This window comes from Syngnathus typhle, linkage group LG2, assembly GCF_033458585.1.
Source record: "Syngnathus typhle isolate RoL2023-S1 ecotype Sweden linkage group LG2, RoL_Styp_1.0, whole genome shotgun sequence".
NCBI lineage: Eukaryota > Metazoa > Chordata > Actinopteri > Syngnathiformes > Syngnathidae > Syngnathus > Syngnathus typhle.
In genome coordinates this window covers 8,191,898-8,211,438 of record NC_083739.1, presented here as the reverse complement: position 1 = coordinate 8,211,438, position 19,541 = coordinate 8,191,898, and the positions used below count along the sequence as shown (strand labels likewise).

The window sequence follows — 19,541 nt, the reverse complement described above, 5'->3', positions numbered from 1 at the left end:
TGCGTCATTAAAATACTTGCAATACACAAACATGCCACCAGGGGCGCCCTGGCACAAGAAATAAACCAAAAAGTGCACCTGCGAATACTGACGGACAATCGCTGAGTTGGTGGCATCAACTTGAGGAAGCAAACGTGGGTTAAAAAGGGAAAGAAAAAAAAAAGACAAATTATCTTCATTGTTTAATCGAAACTTGTTCTATATTAATGAGTTTGACAGAATTTGCACTTATCTCACCTCTTGTTTCTGTAAGAGTGGTTGATGTGTGTCAAATGGGTCTGATGCGGCTTGAGTTGTCTTCCTTCACCGACTGGACTCGCCCTGTTTACAGACAGCGACTTAATAATGCATGTTTTCACAGAGATAGTCGATCCGTCTGGAGTAAACAAGAATGCCTGAGTAAGTACACGCTGTTAATGGCCAATTAAAAGGGTGATGCAAAAGGATCGCCGCGTGCGTATCAGTAAACTTTTAGAGGTTCAGCATGCGTGATGAACTTGAGTGGTTCATCTTTGCAAAATAATGGGGAATGCAATTAACAGTCATGAATTACATTCCAATGCGTCGTTCATAATTTCAAGAATGTTAATAATTAATCATTACAGGATAGTGATGTTTTTATGGTAGTAAACTAATAAAAATAAATTCCAAAGTTTTACCCGTATAATGTCGACTTCTTAATTACTTCCACGCGTAAAAAAAAAACATGCTCCGCAAGCAGCGCTCATCTGCCCGCCCCTCGGCCTTGAAATTTGGCTTTCCTCCGGGTGTCGGCTCGCGGAGAACGACCGTGAAGCGATCACATCAACACATTGTGTGCAGAAGTGGAGAAAAGAGCAGGTCGCTATTCCTTGCAAGGATAACATCCAGAAGGATCCAAAAAGTTTGGCAGCGCAGGTGAGCACATAGTGCGCCAACCCGGTCAGGGGTCCATCGTGGATGCCCGGGCCTCGCGTTACAGGTGTGACACGGCACACGCGCGATGTGAGCCGCTCAGTCGCGAGATGTCGAATGTTGTGAGCTTCATGCGCCTCCGCAGCCTCAACTGCTCAACGCATCATTTTAAGGCGGATTTTATTTCGTGTTATTCAGTCCTAAAATCCGTAGGACGGGAGTCTCATTAGGAGGCGAATAAGCAAGCATCGACACTTTTCCCCCGCTGCCCATAAGCACACACATCACTTAATAGATCATTAACCACCGATATGATGCTGACACTAACGCTTTTTTTCTCCCCCTTTTACATCTGGTCCCTCCATTACGGCCCCTGTTATTAGCGGAGCGGGAACAGCCGCCGTCAGCCGCGCCTGCACGCCGGACCGCGGTGCCGCGAGGGAGAGAGCAGGACCACCTCACGGAGCCGCTGCCGGCGCCTTGGCCTGGCCGGGGAGGACGTTTGAGGGCTGCTTAGTTCGTTTTGGTGATCTTCGGTCATTTTGTGAATTACGACGCTCGCCTGCAGGTGCCTGAAATAAATTCAATTACCTTGAATTGTTCTTTGCATCAGTGTGTATTTGTTATAAGTGTAAAAAGACTAAATCTATTGGATTTATTTGTTCATAATTTTAATAGTGATTATTTTCTGCTAATACATCCCAATAATTACAAGAAATCATTACTTTGAAAAGATTATATTTTTAGTTTTTATATATATTACATGCATTTTACAAATGTTTTATTCGTGGTCAAAATAATGACTACATTAATAATTACTCAATACATTTTCATGAATTATTCTTATAGTATCCGACGTCATATTGAATGAAAAACCTGGTTTAGTCTGCCACGCACACAATTTAAACTGTGGCAAAAAAATAACAATCCAATCTTTAATTTGACTTACAGCCAATCAAATAAAAATCCTGCTTTTGTTAAGAAAATATTACAATATTAAAATGTGCAATACTCGAATTATTTTACAGCCTACGTTTAATAAACAAAGAAGCTCAACTTTCTATTGTTAATGTCAGCTGCACGAATGCCTGAAGTATATGGTCTCAAATCTCAATTGCTATACGTGTGGGAATGCTAATGGATATAAAGATAAAATTAACAAATATAATGGACTTATTTACATGTGTGTTATTTTGCAGGAACGGCTTTAGTGCACACCTAATAAATGATGCCACAATTGGCGTAACACCATGGCACATGACACATAGGTGTCACGCATCTGACGTGACACCTATGAACTAATAGAATTTCAATAAGAGATAAACGACGGAGAGAACGAAATAAAGTGCACGATTAGTATGTCCACACCGTTTGCAAAACAGGTGCTCAAGTTGCCCACGCAGGGGCAGCCTTGAGCCTGACTTGGACTCAGCGTGGCCGAGCCAAAAAGGGGGCTGGCGTGGGGGTCACGTGGAAGACACAACATGGTCGGGACAAAACCACCCGCACAAATTAAACTTGAATACGCGTCACATGAATCATTGCTGATTAACTTGTAAATTAACTGCAGACAACGTGATAGATGGATGGATGGATAGATAGATAGATAGATAGATAGATAGATAGATAGATAGATAGATAGATAGATAGATAGATAGATAGATAGATAGATAGATAGATAGATAGATAGATAGATAGATAGATAGATAGATAGATAGATAGATAGATAGATAGATAGATAGATAGATAGATAGATAGATAGATAGATAGATAGATAGATAGATAGATAGATAGATAGATAGATAGATAGATAGATAGATAGATAGATAGATAGATAGATAGATAGATAGATAGATAGATAGATAGATAGATAGATAGATAGATAGATAGATAGATAGATAGATAGATAGATAGATAGATAGATAGATAGATAGATAGATAGATAGATAGATAGATAGATAGATAGATAGATAGATAGATAGATAGATAGATAGATAGATAGATAGATAGATAGATAGATAGATAGATAGATAGATAGATAGATAGATAGATAGATAGATAGATAGATAGATAGAGAGATAGAGAGATAGAGAGATAGAGAGATAGAGAGATAGAGAGATAGAGAGATAGAGAGATAGAGAGATAGAGAGATAGAGAGATAGAGAGATAGAGAGAGAGAGAGAGAGAGAGATAGAGAGAGATACGTGTGTGTGTGTCTATCTATCTATCTATCTATCTATCTATCTATCTATCTATCTATCTATCTATCTATCTATCTATCTATCTATCTATCTATCTATCTATCTATCTATCTATCTATCTATCTATCTATCTATCTATCTATCTATCTATCTATCTATCTATATCTATATCTATATATATATATATATATATATATATATATATATATATATATTGGCAGATAAAAGTAAGACATTTGCAAAGGAGTTCCCTAAATCTAAATGCAGGTGGCATGCAGGTGCAAATTTGAGCTGTCTGTCATTGTCACATTGAATGTTCAAAAAGACGTGTTATCGTAGGCTACAACACTAACTGGACCTCATTACGGATTGTTAAAGGTGGAGAAAATGAGGCAAACGAAGGAGCGCTGGTGGCGTGGTCCCACCTTGTGGCTTCTCCGTCAGCTCACTGTTTCTTGCGCACCTCCGCCTCCTCTTTCCCTTTATTTCAAGTGAGGGTTCGCCTCCCATTGGAGGGTGGCGTGCCACGGATCCCGCCTCTGGTTGTGCGTCACCGAGCGCTATAAGCATAAAGCGCTGGCTGGGCTGCGAGCGCAGTCTGCTGGATACTAGAATAGAAGAGAGGGAAAGAGCGAAAGAGGCGCGTGAATCTCTGCGGTGCAGAGCTGGAAAATCTGCTTCTAAGCGAAAATCAGACTCCCTATTTAATCTGCTCACTTGCTGTTTTCATTTTTTCCTGGAGAAAAAGAGGACTTATCAAGAAGTTGCAACAAGGACTGGTGCCCATCTCTGCGAGCAAACTTGGTATTTCTTTCCTGTTCTTATTGATGTTTTGAAAGTTGTTGTGAATGCACATCTACTGAAAGGACTGCTTGTGCACTGAGGCCACCTTGCTGTCGTTCTACCTCCTGCCTGGCTGTCAGTGACTGATCAGAAAACTACATGATGCAAACAGTGAGCAAAGCTTAGTCTGAAAGTTTTTTTTTTCTTCCCCTTCCCCTCCTGCACTTTTTTTCCTCAAGGTGTTTCATGCTACAGCAAGTCAGTGCGCAGCGCTGGATGAACCAAAAGAACTATTGCATGAAACAAGAAAGGAGAGAAGAGACGCTGATTCACAAGTCCGTTTTGGCGACGCTCGCAAGCTCCTTTGCGTACCTGCAAAAGAGTCGCGACGGCAGCATGAGCGCAGAGCTGAGCATTGGCCCGGAGCTACCCAGCAGCCCTCTGGCTCTGGAATATGTCAACGATTTTGACCTGATGAAGTTTGACGTCAAGAAGGAGGGTTTGGCTGGGCTGGAACGCGGGGGAGTGCGTCAGTGCAACCGCCTCCAACCGCAAGGCTCTGTGTCGTCCACGCCAATCAGCACGCCCTGCAGCTCGGTGCCGTCGTCGCCCAGCTTCAGCCCCACGGAGCAAAAGAACCACCTGGAGGAGTTGTACTGGCTGCCCAGCGGGGGCTACCACCAGCAGATGGACCCGCAGACCCTCAGCCTGACCCCCGAGGACGCAGTGGAGGCCCTGATCGGAGCCACGAACCACGGCCACCCTCCGCCTCCGCACGTCCAGCAGCAGCTGCAGCAGCAACAGCAGCAGCAGCAAGGCGCTTTCGAAGGCTACAGGGGTCCACATCACCACCACAGCCACCACGGCCACGGGCATGGGCACGGCCAACAACACCACCACCCGTACGCGGGGGGCATGGGCCACCACGCCGATGAGCTCTCCGCTCACCCGGGAGCGCACGGCCACCCGCACGGCCAGCATCACCATCACAGCAACAACATCCAGGATCCCGACAGCCCGTCCCCGGTGTCCCCAGAGGCCCACCCGACGCTCCACCACCACCGCCACCATCACCACCATCACCACCACCCGCACGGCCACTTGGGCCAGTCGGCGGCGCACCACGGCTCCGCGGGTGGGGGCGGCGGGCTGAGCGTGGAGGAGCGCTTCTCGGACGACCAGCTGGTGTCCATGTCGGTGCGGGAGCTCAACAGACACCTGCGTGGCTTCACCAAGGACGAAGTCATCCGTCTCAAGCAGAAGCGCAGGACCCTGAAGAATCGCGGCTACGCGCAGTCGTGCAGGTTCAAGCGGGTGCAGCAGAAGCACGTGCTGGAGAACGAGAAGACGCAGCTGATGAACCAAGTGGAGCAGCTCAAGGCGGAAATCAGCCGCTTGGCCAGGGAGAGGGACGCCTACAAACTAAAGTGCGAAAAACTCGCCGGGTCGGGCTCGGGACCCAGCGGCGGATTCCGCGAGGCGGGCTCGACAAGCGACAACCCCTCCTCGCCAGAGTTCTTCATGTGAGTTTTTTTTTTTTTAGAGACAGCATCCACCTTGAACACAAATTGACTGATGGCAACCCACAAGAAACTGTTTAGGACTCTGGGCGACAATTATTTCCACGATAGAAGATCCACATGTAATCACGTGGCCATCCAAGCGTCCAATTAAGTGTCGCGGCGGGGTCTATTTGTACACTAGATGACTTGCGCGTTGAAAACACTTTTCAATTCCCTCCTCTGAGAAAAACGTCGCCTGATGAACTTTAGCCCACCTTGGGGCTTTTACCACATAATCTTGCTACTAAATAGCGGAGCAGACTCTGCAAAGAGGCCTGGCGTCTAGAATCTTCTCCAAAATGGAAGGGGAAAAAAAAAATCAAACACAAGCAAGACTCCTTTATGCAAATCTGTCGACTAACCCGTCACCCGGGAGGACATTTTATGCAACATCTCATTGATTTCTTGCCTGCTTGGTTATTATATTCCAATATATAGAGAAACAAACAAAAACATACATTAAATATTAATCCTGCATGCTGGACATGTATGGTAATAATTTCTATTTTGTACTTTCATCATCTCGTGTATATTAATAAGAGCATGTTGTTGATCTGCGCTTCTCCATATGGGTTTTGGGGACGGTTCGAGAAATGGAGCGGGGACAGAACAGCAGGACTGCCTGTGCAGTATCATATAGCGTCATATGCTCGCGGCTGGGGCGGCGGGGTGGGGGTGGGACGTTATTTGGGCTTGTAAATATTACGCAACCGCAAAACTGCACAAGATCGAGGAGGCTGGTTTGAACTTCTTTCTTTCTTTGTGTTACGTTTCTCATTTATATATTTTGTTATCGTTTCTCATTTGCGGGACTGACTGAGAGAGGAGTGCACTTTTGTTCCATGTTTGTCTGTTGAATTGAAAAAAACAAAACAACAGCAAACTTTATGGCAAGTGCGCTTTTGGATGATTATCTTTTTTTGTTGATGTTGTTCATGTTGCAAGTTTTCATTTTGACATTTGCACATACCCCCTTCCAGGAAAACATTATGATGCTTCAGGAGTGAAGTGCAAAAATAAATATTAACGGGAGGTTAAGATGAGTTTTTATGGGGGCGGGGGATGGGGCTGACGGAGATTACGCAATTATCTATTCACTCAATAACAAACACTCTGGGTGAAAAATTTGAACAGGCTTGATTTAAAATTCCAGGTAATATTTTAACCCCTTTCCCCAAAATAAAAACTGTTTTTAAATTACAAAACGGAATGAAACAAAACAATCATTTCTGATTGACAGCCACCTGTAGCATCATTAGTGCACTAAAGATTTATATTTTACATATAAGCAATTTGTTGTGATGGAGTTTGGCATTTAGTGCAGTGTTTTCCTGATTTTTTTTTTCTGCAGGACAGTGAAAAAAGGGGAAACAGGTGGTGCAAATGCTCAAAATGAAAATATTTTATATGTGCTGATTTTGTTGTCTTATTATTTGATGATTCTGGTTCTGCTGGCCAGATGCATAGTTACATAAAGTTTTTATTTTAATGATTTAAATTAACAGACTGTCAGATCATATCGAATAAGCATGGTGCTTGCATTTGAAAGTGTTGTTGAAAAGTCATGCATTTATCAATCTTTGGTTTTCTTGATTCAACTGTGTTGAAATCGAACTGAAACTGCAGCAGCGGGTTGTTGTTTTGTTTTCAGCATTTCCATGTACGTTGTCATGTTGGGGATCAGTTTTCAATCCTGTTTATATGAATAACACTTAAAATTGAACTGTTCCATTCAGACTGGTTTCTGTTTTGTCTTATTTTGGGGATTGTGTTCGGAAGAAATTGTTTCCTATTTTGCTTATTAAAGTCATTGAAATGGCAACAATTCAATCTCACAATTTTTACTATTGCACCTCATTTGTTTTATTTTATCTCATTTGACATAGACATCAGTGAGGCATTTTAATATCAGGCATTCGTATTTCAATAAACTGCAGTTAGGGCGAAGACGATTCACGAGGACGCACAACAAATATTCTCAACATTCGTGCACTTGATGTGTCTGAATGATGTGTGTGTGTGTGTGTGGGGGGGGGGGCATTATTGGCGCATGTTGCTGGCCTCTGCTGACTTGTGCACAAACTTGCGCGCTGGGTAAAGTGAGATCTTGACCTTGCAAGACAGATTTTTTTTTAAATCAAACCCTTGGATTAACATTGAAGAATCATTTTGGGGGTCGTACATGGCTTTGAATACACTTAGAGGCTCATCCTGGCGAGTTGGAGAAGAAAAAAAAAAAAAAAAAAAAAAAGGTCCTGTCCGATTGTCTGCTGAGATGATACGAACGCGATTACGTGTATTTCATATATTTATTAGTTAATTCTAATCTATGACTGTTCACGCATATGTGCATATTTTTTTTTCAAAGTGGCGAATGTGTGATTCAGCTGAATGAAATGATCACGATCCAGCACACGTATTGTTAATAGAGCGTCAGTAGAAGCAGCAAAGAATATCGGAGCACGTTTTTACTTGCGTTTCTGGTGTCACACCATTATCTGGCCCGTGTCTGCACATTCTCAAGGACAAAAAAACGAGAAGTGGAATAGAGCAGATTGAGTTTGAACTCTCCCGCCCGGCTCTGCTTCTGCAGTCTGGGGGGATTGCAGTTGCGCGGGCTGAACGGGGACAAGCGGGTCTCCACTTACACGTATGGTTGAGTCATCAAGACTGAACAAAAAAGTGGAAGGTTTGTTTTTTTTGCATCGGGATGATTTCTGAAAGTCGCTGGCGTCGGGACAATAAATTTTACAGTACCTGCAAATTAGTCAATTTGCATTACATTGCATTATCAAAGGTAGCCTTCTTTAATACTTTTGAATGGTCGATAATGTGTAAAACAATTTTTACCCACACGTGTTGACTGAAAAATAGTACAGATATTTGAAAAAAAAAATTTTTGGGAAAAAATTGAAAAATATTACCAAATTGTGACTATTTGAGGTTTATACGCACACACACACGCACACACGCACGCACGCACGCGCGCGCACACGCACACACACATTGCCTATACCAGTGGTTCTTAACCTTGTTGGAGGTACCGAACCCCACCAGTTTTATATGCACATTCACCAAACCCCTCGTTAGTGAATTATTATTCATTTTTTAATTCAAGACATAGATGTTTTTTACCAGTGTACAAAATGACCCGTGCATGAATATCACCTTGTTCAACGAACAGAACCAACACAATGCATGAACTCACAACAAATTACATACTGGCAAATCAGAATTTACACAATAAATCAGGTTTGTTTGGACCTCCTCGGTGGAGTCTCTGTCGAACCCCCGAGACCGACTCACCGAACCCCTAGGGTTCGATCGAACCCAGGTTAAGAACCACTGGCCTATACCCTAAAATATATAGGCCTATAAAGACAAATGGAGAAAGAGTATGCTATGACCGTAGAATTATAACAGACACACACACACATACACACACACACGCACACAAACACACACATGCACACACACACGCACACACACACGCGCGTGCACACGCGCACACACACCTTAATTATTGCATTATCACTGATGACATCACCACAGACTCGTTAAATTACAGTACACAGAATGTGCACCACAATGACAGCAAAAACACAAGTTGGTAACAATATCCTAGACGCAGGACCTGGTTTTTCAATGTACGTCATAAGAACAACATTTGTGCATGGCCCTCGGCAGTACAGTGTAACTCCACATTGAGAAACTGCAGAAGAGCAAATAGGAATGAAGGCGACACGGGAGAGTAGACGAGAGCACAAGGCTCAGCTCAGCGGAAGAGCCAAGGACACAGTGACCAGGCGTTCTGTAATGATTTTAGTCTCCGATCACACATTCACGCCCCCCCCTGCAGAGATCCTATCTGCATTCAGCGTCCTTATTCTCTTCTCAGCAGCAGCAACAGCACCACTAACAGCAGCTAAGACTCTCCAGACCAGTTGTCAAAACGTGAGGTCATCTACGTATTTCCCAAGTCTTGGCTGTATGTGCTACCAGGGCTGTTTGCTTCTTTCACCCTGTTTGACCCCTGTCTCCAAACATCACGAGTTTTTGGCTCTTGCATAATTAGCAATATGCTCAATGTACAATATGCATTCCAAGAGTCCATGTGTGGTTAGTTTAATTATTGGTTCTAATTCTTTCTGAAAACAAAAAGGGGGGGTCCACTGAACAAAGGACCTATTTTTTTCTACTTGCAGCTCCACATGATGTTCTTGGAAATGAACAGAATTGGGTAGTCAAAAATTGTGCTTGAGTAGGTTTGGTGTATCCAGGTTCTTCCCCCTGCTTCTGTGGGGCGTTTGCATCATTGCCTTTCCCGCCCACATTCCAAGATCATGTGTATTTATTGAAGATGTGCTTAGGGGCTCTCTTGGCGTAGGCAGTGGCACCTGCGTTGTGCATATGCTGGCACATCCAAATTATTGTATCAGTGCAGTGCTTGCTGCATGCGTTTGCTTATTTGGCAGACCGGGCTCTGTCACGCTCGGTGGACCGGCGCAGTAGAAGTGAGAGTCATGGAAATGCACCTAGAGGAGTAACAATATGGCGGAAGAAAGTCAATCTAAAGCTTCCGCCTGCTTCGACCACATCTAAACACCAGCGCGGAGAAGACAGATGTTCTAGTGCAACACGCGTGGTCGAGTTGACACTAAACCACATCGTCTCACAGATGCACTCCAAAAATGTCATATTAAACATAGTCTTCCCATAACAACACAAACGTTTTATGCTCATATTTGACTTGATACATGCTGTCAAAATATTTCTTTGTCTCCCCATTCGACCTACTCTAGCAAATCTCTTGTGATGCATTTGTGCCTTCTTGGTCAAAACTACACCATGGTAGCTACGACACACACAAATGGCCACAGCAAGTCGATGAAAGTGACCCGTGCGTACACCTCTGCTTCCGGGATGTGAAACTCAATTCCGGGTGGGATTGATCCTCATCTGGCCGCCGCTTGGCTGAGGCCAGCAGTGGAAGATAAGAGAAGACTCTGAGTGGTCAATGATATGCTTGGACAGAAAAGACACTTTGCTTTAAATGGAAGACATGGTTAGTGCATCAATTCATGACGCAAGCTAATTCCATGCTACAGTTTAACGTTATCCTCTTGCCAGCAATTGCCTGTCGAAATTGAAAATGACGATAAAACGTCTATTTGAATATCTTTTGTGTTAATGTTAAATTGCAGTGTTTAGGATTTGCGTGCCTTGCACAAGAGGTATTTAAAATAAAAAATAATCTGAACAAGACAATTTCTTTTATAACACCTTTCTGATAGATTCCTTATGTGTTCCAAACACAAAATACACGGCTCACGTGAACAAGGTGTGTTCTGCCTGCATGTGTGCCAACTTCTGGCTTGTCGTCTGTCCCTCGGATGGGAGGTAAATAATTGAATGGATCCATTAATAAATAAAGTGCAGGGGGGGGGGGGGGGGGGATGGCGGTAGAGGGGTGAGTCGTCTTTACAATCACCAAGCGATGAGTGGCACGGTGGCAAACACGCTTCCACTCTCTCTTTGCTCACTCTCACTCAGGCATGTGCTGCAGCGGATCTTGGGCAGGACGTGCCACTTCAACACAACCCTCATCCATCAGGACAAGGCGACTTCCTGTTAGGGTAGTGGAGGGAGGTATCGGGCAGTTTTACAGTGTAGGCATTAGTAAAGTCCTGTTGGTGATTATTTTTTTTACGTCACATTGCCTGTTATTTTCATTGAAAAATTTACCAAGGGTCCACTGAGCGGAAAAGAGAAAAGGAATGTGGTTGTAAAGAATGTTGAATTTTAAGATTATTAATTTTGAGCATTTTTAAGGCTTCAGAAGTTTTGTAAAGAGGCTCATTTTCGATTTGGGATTTGTTCAATAGCTACATGAAAGAAAACATGTTGGCCTGCACGCCCATCCGTTTTCTCTATCGATTCTCTATTAATGCTCAGCTTTCTTCTTCTCTCTTTCAAATCTGCTCCTCTTGTTTTTTCTTTCTGTGGGCCTTCTTCTATATTTTACAGCCTGATCTCTATTTAGATTTCCTCGTTTGGAGTTGCCACAACGCTCCCTGCAGCCAACATCTGTAAGTGGTTTGGAGGCAAGAGACACGATGGAAAAACATCAAAAAAAAAAAAAAGACCAGCACTGTGCTCTACTACTGCGCTGCTAAAGGAATGGCGGCTGTGAAAGGGCTACAAACTGCTCTGGGATCAGAGGCCCGCTCAGGAGCCAGGCCAGGCTCAAATTTAAAAAGTTGGCAATTATCCTTGTTATTTGCAAGGAGATACATGTCAGTATCAAGAAGAAAAAAAAAAAACTGTTATCATTTACTCTTGAGGCGGGCTAATCTGTGTAGTTTGTAACAAAAATGTACAAGCCACAGTAGACTAAACTTCACACCGTCGGGGGGATGGGGGGGGGGGCATGTTGGGACCGCGCAGTTTAAGGTTTACTGGGGATTGACCTTAATCACGTGTCAGGTTTTAGGCAGATTGGACTTGAGCTGCAGCACTTTTAAAGAGATTATGTTATTGTAAGAGATTAGAGGAAGTAGATACATTGAAGGGAGCTAATGAGGGGGTTCACCCCTCCCCAGCTGCATGCCGGCTTAATGCATTGCTCACTGTCCTGTTGATAATACACACCACAATGCTATTATTGTGGCCTTTACAGTGTTTTTTTTTTTTTTTTTTTTGCAGCGAGCTCCACTGCTGATAGTTTGCGACGTGCAAAGTTTCATCTAACTTGACCATTTATTTGAGGGCATGTGGCTGCCATTTACTGTGTTAGTAAAGTCAGTGAAATGGCGAAGGGGAGAGTCAGGGGATGTGTGTGCACAGTAGGGTCTCATTAGGTAATGAGGGTGATTACGCTGCATTAGGTAGTGGAGAAGCGAGGCAACAGCCACAGGGCGGGAGGGGAGAGGAGAAACATGTGTCTGTGATTTGCGGCATAAGCACATACCATTTAATTGAGACAAGCTGTCTCCGTGTCCTGATTGGTGCAGAGCTGTCCTCTGCGTGTCTGCTCGGTCCTCGCTGTCCTTAGCTCCGAGGGCAGAAAGACAGATGTGGTGTGAAAGGGTGGAAAGGGAGCGTGGAAAGGTACTGGACCCAGAGGGGAACGCTCTTCAAGGTAGAGAGCGGAACGCTGGCCGTCTCGACTTTTCTAGGTCAGGCCCTTGCGTGGAGAACAAGTTGAAGATGGAAGTGTTTTGTCTGCGACTCAAGAAGGTGACCGATTGCGGCGTGATGCTTCATCTTAGATAAATGACACCGCGTTTACCCACAAAGATCAGCACTTGAGGACTAAATGTGCCACAGGATTCCCTTTGCCAGGCACGGCCCTGTCTTCTATAAGAAGGAAGGTATTTTTACCCGGTATAAAGTGCTGACCCAGTCTCAGGTAATTACACCCCTGTTGGGCTTTGGCACAGACATGTCAGGGCAATGCTGAGTGCACCTTACACCCCAGCCACGGGTAAACCACACTTATCTCACCATTTACAAGAGAACGCAGAGCCTGGCTCCAAATGAGAGTGGGGAAGTGGGGCCTACCTTGGCAAAGCCAACTAAGCGCTCTCCCATCAAAAGTCAGAAAGTGCGCAAGAAGCAAAAGAACTTTGACAGATTTGCAGCGAGAGAAGAAAAGCAAAAAGATATATAAAAGTGCCAAACAGTGGGATTATGGTCAAGTGGTACCTGTATGTGGTGCATTTCCTGACTATGGATTCAATCCAGTAATCCTTAAGAGGGTTAGGCATGTTCTAATCACTTGTAACTCAATAATGTTGAGCATGAACAAGATACAACTTTCTTGGATTTTTATTCAAACGTATAAGAAAAAAAAAAAGTGCTGTACTGACAAGCCCGGATGACGCCTTCAAACAATTAGAAGCTGGTTCTTCCTTTGGTTTGAGACATTTGACATGTTCTCAATCATAGTAATATTCATACAGTCTAATCATGAAGTTATTTCCTCATGTCATATGATTGTTTAATGGAACGATTTACACTTCTGAAGTATGAAAAGAAGAAGGGTGCAGGCATACATAAGAAGCTGCGGCTTCACCCGACGTCATCTTGATTAGCTTTATCCTTAGTTGATTTTTAATTGATTGAAAGCTATTTGAATAAAAGCCACCAAGCTACAAATACAACTTTTGTCATGAAGCATCCAGGACACCACACAATATAAATCAGTCTCTCTTATGTGACGTTGCCTACAATATGTCAAAAGTGTTACCAAGACGTGCTTATAAATAAAGCCCAGTATTCAAACAGTCTTCAAGGAGACCGTTTCGAGAGCCAGTGAACATGTGCTTTTCAGACTTTGAGAGCAGAACAGGAAACCTTGAGTCTGTGTTGTCTTTACTTTGTCCAGAATCTACTATGTATCGTCTCTCCCTTTAAATGCATGCTTTATGGAAACTATGCGCTGTGTGTTGCGCGGCAAAGGGAAATGGTTGTGGTCAGACCGTAGTCCTTGACAGAGGAGGGAGGAAAGCAAAGAGTAGACAGAGGAGGGCTGAAAAAGAAAACCTTCTTGAATTTAAATGATGAGCTTATATCCATATTTTATCCACATTTGAACAGGCACATAGGCAGGAAGGTCCTAGCTCAAGTGCAGCGTGTCCTATGCTGGTGGGAATGTGCCACTGCACGTTAATTCTCCCTTCACGCTTGCGTTGAGGAACACAGAGCCTCTAATTGATGCTAAACAAACTGCTGACCTACACTCAGGATGAAAGTCTGTCCCTGATGCACACGCAGTGACACAAGCTACAAAAGTTTACTATCTGCCCTCAAACTCACTGGAAACTTCATTCGCTGCAAGCTTATGAGATGTCATTTATTTTTGGGTTTTAGCTTTCAAGCTCACGTTAAGATGTGACGGGCCGGGAGTGTATACTTTGCAATTGTCCCTTGGAACGCTGAGAGGCATTTTGGAGAGCGCCCATGCATGCGTGAGGAGACAGTGGAAGGTGAGGGAGGGCCCGAGAAGGTGAAGTCCTACTCATCTCTCTCTCTCTTTCACACGCACGCACGCACACGCAGTCACAGACTGGCTCATAAGACGTAGCACAACGATGCCTTTGTGCAGGCCACATTTCCTCGTGTCTCCTCGCGGGTAGATCATCTCTGTGCAGTCTGCTGCATGGAGGGCAAGTGCATGCATGCCACAGAGAGGGAATCCGAGGGAGGGTGGAAAGGAGTGGGCGAGAAGTTACAACCTGAATCTTTTTCCACAGATTCTCCCCTCGTCTCTCGTCTTCCGAGTCTCTCTGTCACACCCTCCCCCTTTTCTCTCACTCCCTCCACAGAGGAATCCAGTCTCTCCATTGGGACCAGAGCCCTTTGAAGGTGATCCAGAATTGTGTCGCTCTGCCTGTTCGATTGTTCCCCTCTGCCACCTCCACTCCCTGCGCATCAGCCCTCGGGGTGCTGGATCCCGTTCAACCTGAGAGCAGCCATGCTGCAAATCCAGGCCCGGGTGAAACACCGTCGCAGAGCGCCCCGTTGTACCCCGGGGAGAACGCAGGTGGCCCGCAAAGGCGGAGGACAAAGGGAAACGCACGCACGGCCATGTACAGTACGGTGATTAAATGCAAAGCATTGTCTCTGCCTTCATCCCTTTGCTTTTCATAAGCCTTTTTTTTTTCATCCCTTATACCTCCTCCCTCATTGCAGGCCACTTCCCCTCTGCCTTGCCTACACTTCCCGTCTCGGTCCCAAGGGCAAACTCATCAAACTGGTTCCTTTGGCACACCGGGAACACACAAATACGTAGACACTGGGATGCCAGCACAACCGCTTTATTCAACAGAGGGCCTTTCACTTGCAGGGCCTCAGCAGCAGAAGACAGCGAATGACAAACAGACACAGAAGAGACAAAAAAGAGAAAAAGGCAGATAAAGAGAGAAGTGATCCAGAGGGATGTGCATTCCTTTGGCTCGCCTGGCTCTCGAGCACAGGAGACGTGTTGCTGGCTGTTCGCTTTACTCTCCTCGGGCCACATGGGGCTGGCACCCCTTTGCGCATGCCCGCATGTGTATGTGTGTGTGTGCATACAGGCTTATGTTAAACTAAGGCAGACTTTGCAATCTCACTTATATTACGACTTTTATCACCTCTACTGTACGTGTGTGTTCCCAACCATAATAACCAGAGGAACACACACTTCCAGCTTACTGCTTTCAATTAAAACTAAAGAGCTTCCAGAACCACCGGGTCTTCTTGCCAAAACCTGCCGCACGTTTACACACAAGCAAATTTACACAAGATGGTAATTTATCTTATGTGACACAGCACAACTTAATTGCAATCACATGATGTATGAGGCAAAAATGGTTTTGGTGCTGAAGGGAAATTCAGGTTTATTGACGTATTTTATATTTTGGTCAGGTTAACAAAAACATCTAAACAAGAAACTCTAAGAGAGTCACAATATTCTATAAATTGCTGCCATGAGATATCAGTTTAATCTGTAGAAATGGCATTTAACAGCATAAAGGCCTCCTTTGGGATCATTGGTCACAATTATCCTAAGAGCTGCCTACTGTATAATGTGTTAGGTTGAGTTCACTACCACCATTAAGTGCTTGTACCTCATATCACCAAAAACTTCAGCATCTTTCATAACTCAAGGAAGCTCTGTGTTTGTATTTCTATAATGAACTTGGCCCTAGGATAATGCAGATCGTCTACTCAAAATTTTCAACAATTCTTTTAACTTTGAGAATATTATTAGTATTATTATTAATGGGAATATCTGTTTATTCTTGTTGCTTTTGAGTACTACGTAGCCCTCTATAAAAGTACTCCATGTACGTTATAAAAATACAACTATCTATATCTAATGTAGTAGTAAAGAATAACTGTTTCACAATTCTGTTTCTGATCATATTTTGATCATTTCAGGGTCAAGTCACTCGTTTCTCCAGACACCGCTGAACTTTTAGATGACTACATGAGAGTGGTGGCTACATCAATATTATCACATTCAAATTCCAATCATCTGCGATCTCTCTTGCACATCAACACAATTTACTTTATCAACAATGTATCTTTCTTCCACTGGAACCTTCATCTTAATCACCTCCTGTGTTCCAGTCCTGCAACGTCACAACGGTCACTACTGCGAAGATGAGCGTTCAAGCTATCTATAGCCTGTGTAGCCCTGGGGATTTGTGTCCTAAACTCCATATTCATGACACATCACTTTGAGGATTAGAAGGGCATCATCAGATAGAGGGGTTTACAGCAGCGTCACACACACACACACACACGCACACACGCACACACGCACACACACACACGCACACACGCACACACGCATGCACACACACTAAATTAAGAGTCTCCGAGATGCCCAGTAACGTTGTTGTCCGGGTAAGCATAGATTAGACGCTCTCTAGGAAGTTGTCCGCGTACTTTGGTCCATGTGTTTTTCATTACAGTTGAAATGTATTTTTTTTCCAGAGCAGTCTGGGTGATTGCTTTGTATCGCTAACCCGAACAGTTAGGTGTTAATTTGGGCAGTGATTATTTGCCTACTTAGCCCTAACAGCCTCTAGTATTTGTCTCAAACTGCCAGTTCAGATACTTTGCATTGGACTCGCTAGTGTCAATTGTTGAGAGATGAAGGAATCCAAATTGTGTGAGGCGGGGGATTATTAAAGCCACAGGAATCTGATCTGTGGTAGTGGAGGGTGGGGGGGTGTTAAGGGATGTGGGAGTTTTAGTGCCTACAGTGTGTCTCTGTGCTGTGATTGTACATTTTGTGGTTGTATGTGCATCCATGCATGCATGTGTGTGTTCTTATCTCCCCGGGTCCACAGCAGCAGCAGGAGCATCAGAGGAAGCGTAGCCTTTCCTTCCTGTGCCTTTCACACTGTCACAACACACTCTGGCTATGAAACTCTGGCTTCATCCAACTTACACAGCGACCGAGCGATTTTTTTCAAGGAGAATGTACAGTATGTGTACGATATGTTGAACAGTGTATATACTGTTTATTTGACATGATGAGATGAATTACAAAGGTGCTTGAGAGAAGCAACTGGGGTGAAAGAGTTAGAAAAGTATGCTGTGGGCTGTTTGGAGGAACTGTAGATGTTGTTAGGGTTGTGACCTCTATGGGGAAGCTGAGGAAGGACACCTTTCGACTTGATATCTTGCACCTGCAGCTAGCCATGGGCAGAAAGCCACTCCATCCTGTTTCAGTGTGTGCCGTCCTTCAAAACAACACCGGCCCACTTTTGGTGACCACCACACGCCCCAAAATTACAGGACTACATTTGATGACAGCTAGTGAGCTGTAATGGTTAAACTGAGGTGAGCCAAGGTAGTTGTGTAGATAACTACAGTGGTGCAGTTAAATTAAAGATTGAATAAATTGAATAATTCCGTGACCATGTAGTAGAAATGAATGGAAATACCAACAAACCAAACAGAAGATGTGACTGCAATCACTTAATGAAAGATTAATTTTTTGTTTCAATTAAGTTGCACAGGATTAACGCATTAAAGGTGGGGGAAAAGGTATTTATTCCTTTTTTTTTTACATCCCAAAAATCTGCCATTTGAACAGTTGTGTTTAGAGTTTGTATGTAGTCCAGACTACTCAAATGTGCACTGTACAGTGCAGCATATTAAACACACCAAAAACATACCGATGCTCTCTGGAGCTATTAAATGGGAACTGTGCCAAACCAACACTTCATTTCAATTTCAAATCCAAGGCCCGACATTGACCTTTCAACACTAAACTAGTTAAGGCGTCACTTTCCCTCTTCGTCTGTTCTGCTGCTTGTCAACACACCCAGTTTGCATTACCATGTACTTCCAATGTTAAAGTCAAATCTATCTCCATGGAAGCTGTGATCACATTTTAATAACTACAGACAAGTAGTTGTAACCCCTCCTATATTACTGTCTCCCTAGCCACAATAATCATTGTTTTATTATTTGTTAGTATTGTATTCTTGTATGCGAGCATTTGGTTAAGGGACCTCATCTGGTGAAGTTTTCCCCCCCAAAACACTGATATCTAAAGTAGTCACCTCATCAGTTCAGCTAGCAAAAAGATATGGATTAAAAAAATCTAAAATTTATTTTTCAGGACAAATAAGTAGCAATGTAAACATACAGCCACAAGGTACTTACAATGAATTTTTAGCTTTGTGTTTGATTGCCATACACGCTGAATGAGGAGAGTTGGTAATTTTGCATGACAAGCATAGATCGGCATATCTTTAAAAGGGACGGTTGCGTCACTGTGGGAGTGGTCACAATCTAATTCAATCATAGCCAATCAGAGTATCTCATTTAATTCCATTCAAATGCAGTGTGATATTCCCACTCTAGAGTCTTGACATGGATTAAACACATATGTTCCATGAGGTGGACGCCCCAAAACCGCCCCCCTGCAACAGACTGTTCATAAAAACAGGCCTATAAGTTGTGTGGGACACAAACACACTCGAAAGCAGGCAGCATTGTCCCTCGTCTGTCTACACGGTGTTGGAAAAAGAGGCCAGAGATTAGATATGACCATAAAGCTTGCGGGTAGAAAGAATAACTAGTGAGCACATGTTTATTGTCATAGCGAAGCAAATTGTATCATCGTTTAGTCGCCATTTATTTTCGGACGTAAAATGATCATTGCTGTCGTAAAAATGATAACCCTGGTCGTTAATTGAAGCCAAAAGACTTTGGGATGTCCAAAACGGCAGTTATACAAGACTCATACTGGGAAGACCGCTGTTGCTTCAAGCTAAAGGAAGGGCGTGTGAGTGTAAAATAATACCAAAAAACTACACCAAAGGAAGAGGGGAGATGGAGAAAAAGAGTGGGAAGAAAGCGGGAGATGGAGAGGGGGGTACCCAGGCGGGTGTTCCAAAAACCTGTCAAGGTATTTCCTTCTGCAAACACAAAATTTGCGGCACTTTGGAGAGTGGCGTGCCAACACTCACACATGCAGAGCCCCCAACACACAACAGCTGCAACTTTGATTTAACGCATACTTTGATTGGATAGGTCTCAGGTTGACTCCCTCATCCCCGTGCAGTCGTGAGACTGCGGTCGCCGTGCA

At 43.8% G+C, this 19,541-nt stretch overlaps 1 protein-coding gene and 1 long non-coding RNA gene across 2 annotated transcripts in view; one reads left to right on the top strand and one right to left on the bottom strand.

The window, feature by feature from the left end:
* LOC133148520 (uncharacterized) overlaps positions 1-3,643 on the bottom strand; it is a 7,661-nt gene extending 4,018 nt beyond the window's left edge. Inside the window, exons 1-3 of the long non-coding RNA XR_009712653.1 lie at positions 3,521-3,643; positions 238-321; positions 79-119 (exon numbers count right to left, since the gene is read on the bottom strand). This is a non-coding gene — a long non-coding RNA (uncharacterized LOC133148520). The remainder of the gene's footprint in view (positions 1-78; positions 120-237; positions 322-3,520) is intronic.
* A 21-nt stretch (positions 3,644-3,664) lies between these two features.
* Positions 3,665-7,265, top strand: mafba (MAF bZIP transcription factor Ba). The gene is made up of 2 exons (XM_061271557.1): positions 3,665-3,899; positions 4,118-7,265. The coding sequence occupies exon 2, from the start codon at positions 4,125-4,127 to the stop codon at positions 5,403-5,405; it is 1,281 nt and encodes a 426-aa protein (XP_061127541.1). The 5' UTR covers positions 3,665-3,899; positions 4,118-4,124; the 3' UTR covers positions 5,406-7,265.
* The last annotated feature ends 12,276 nt before the right edge of the window (positions 7,266-19,541 follow it).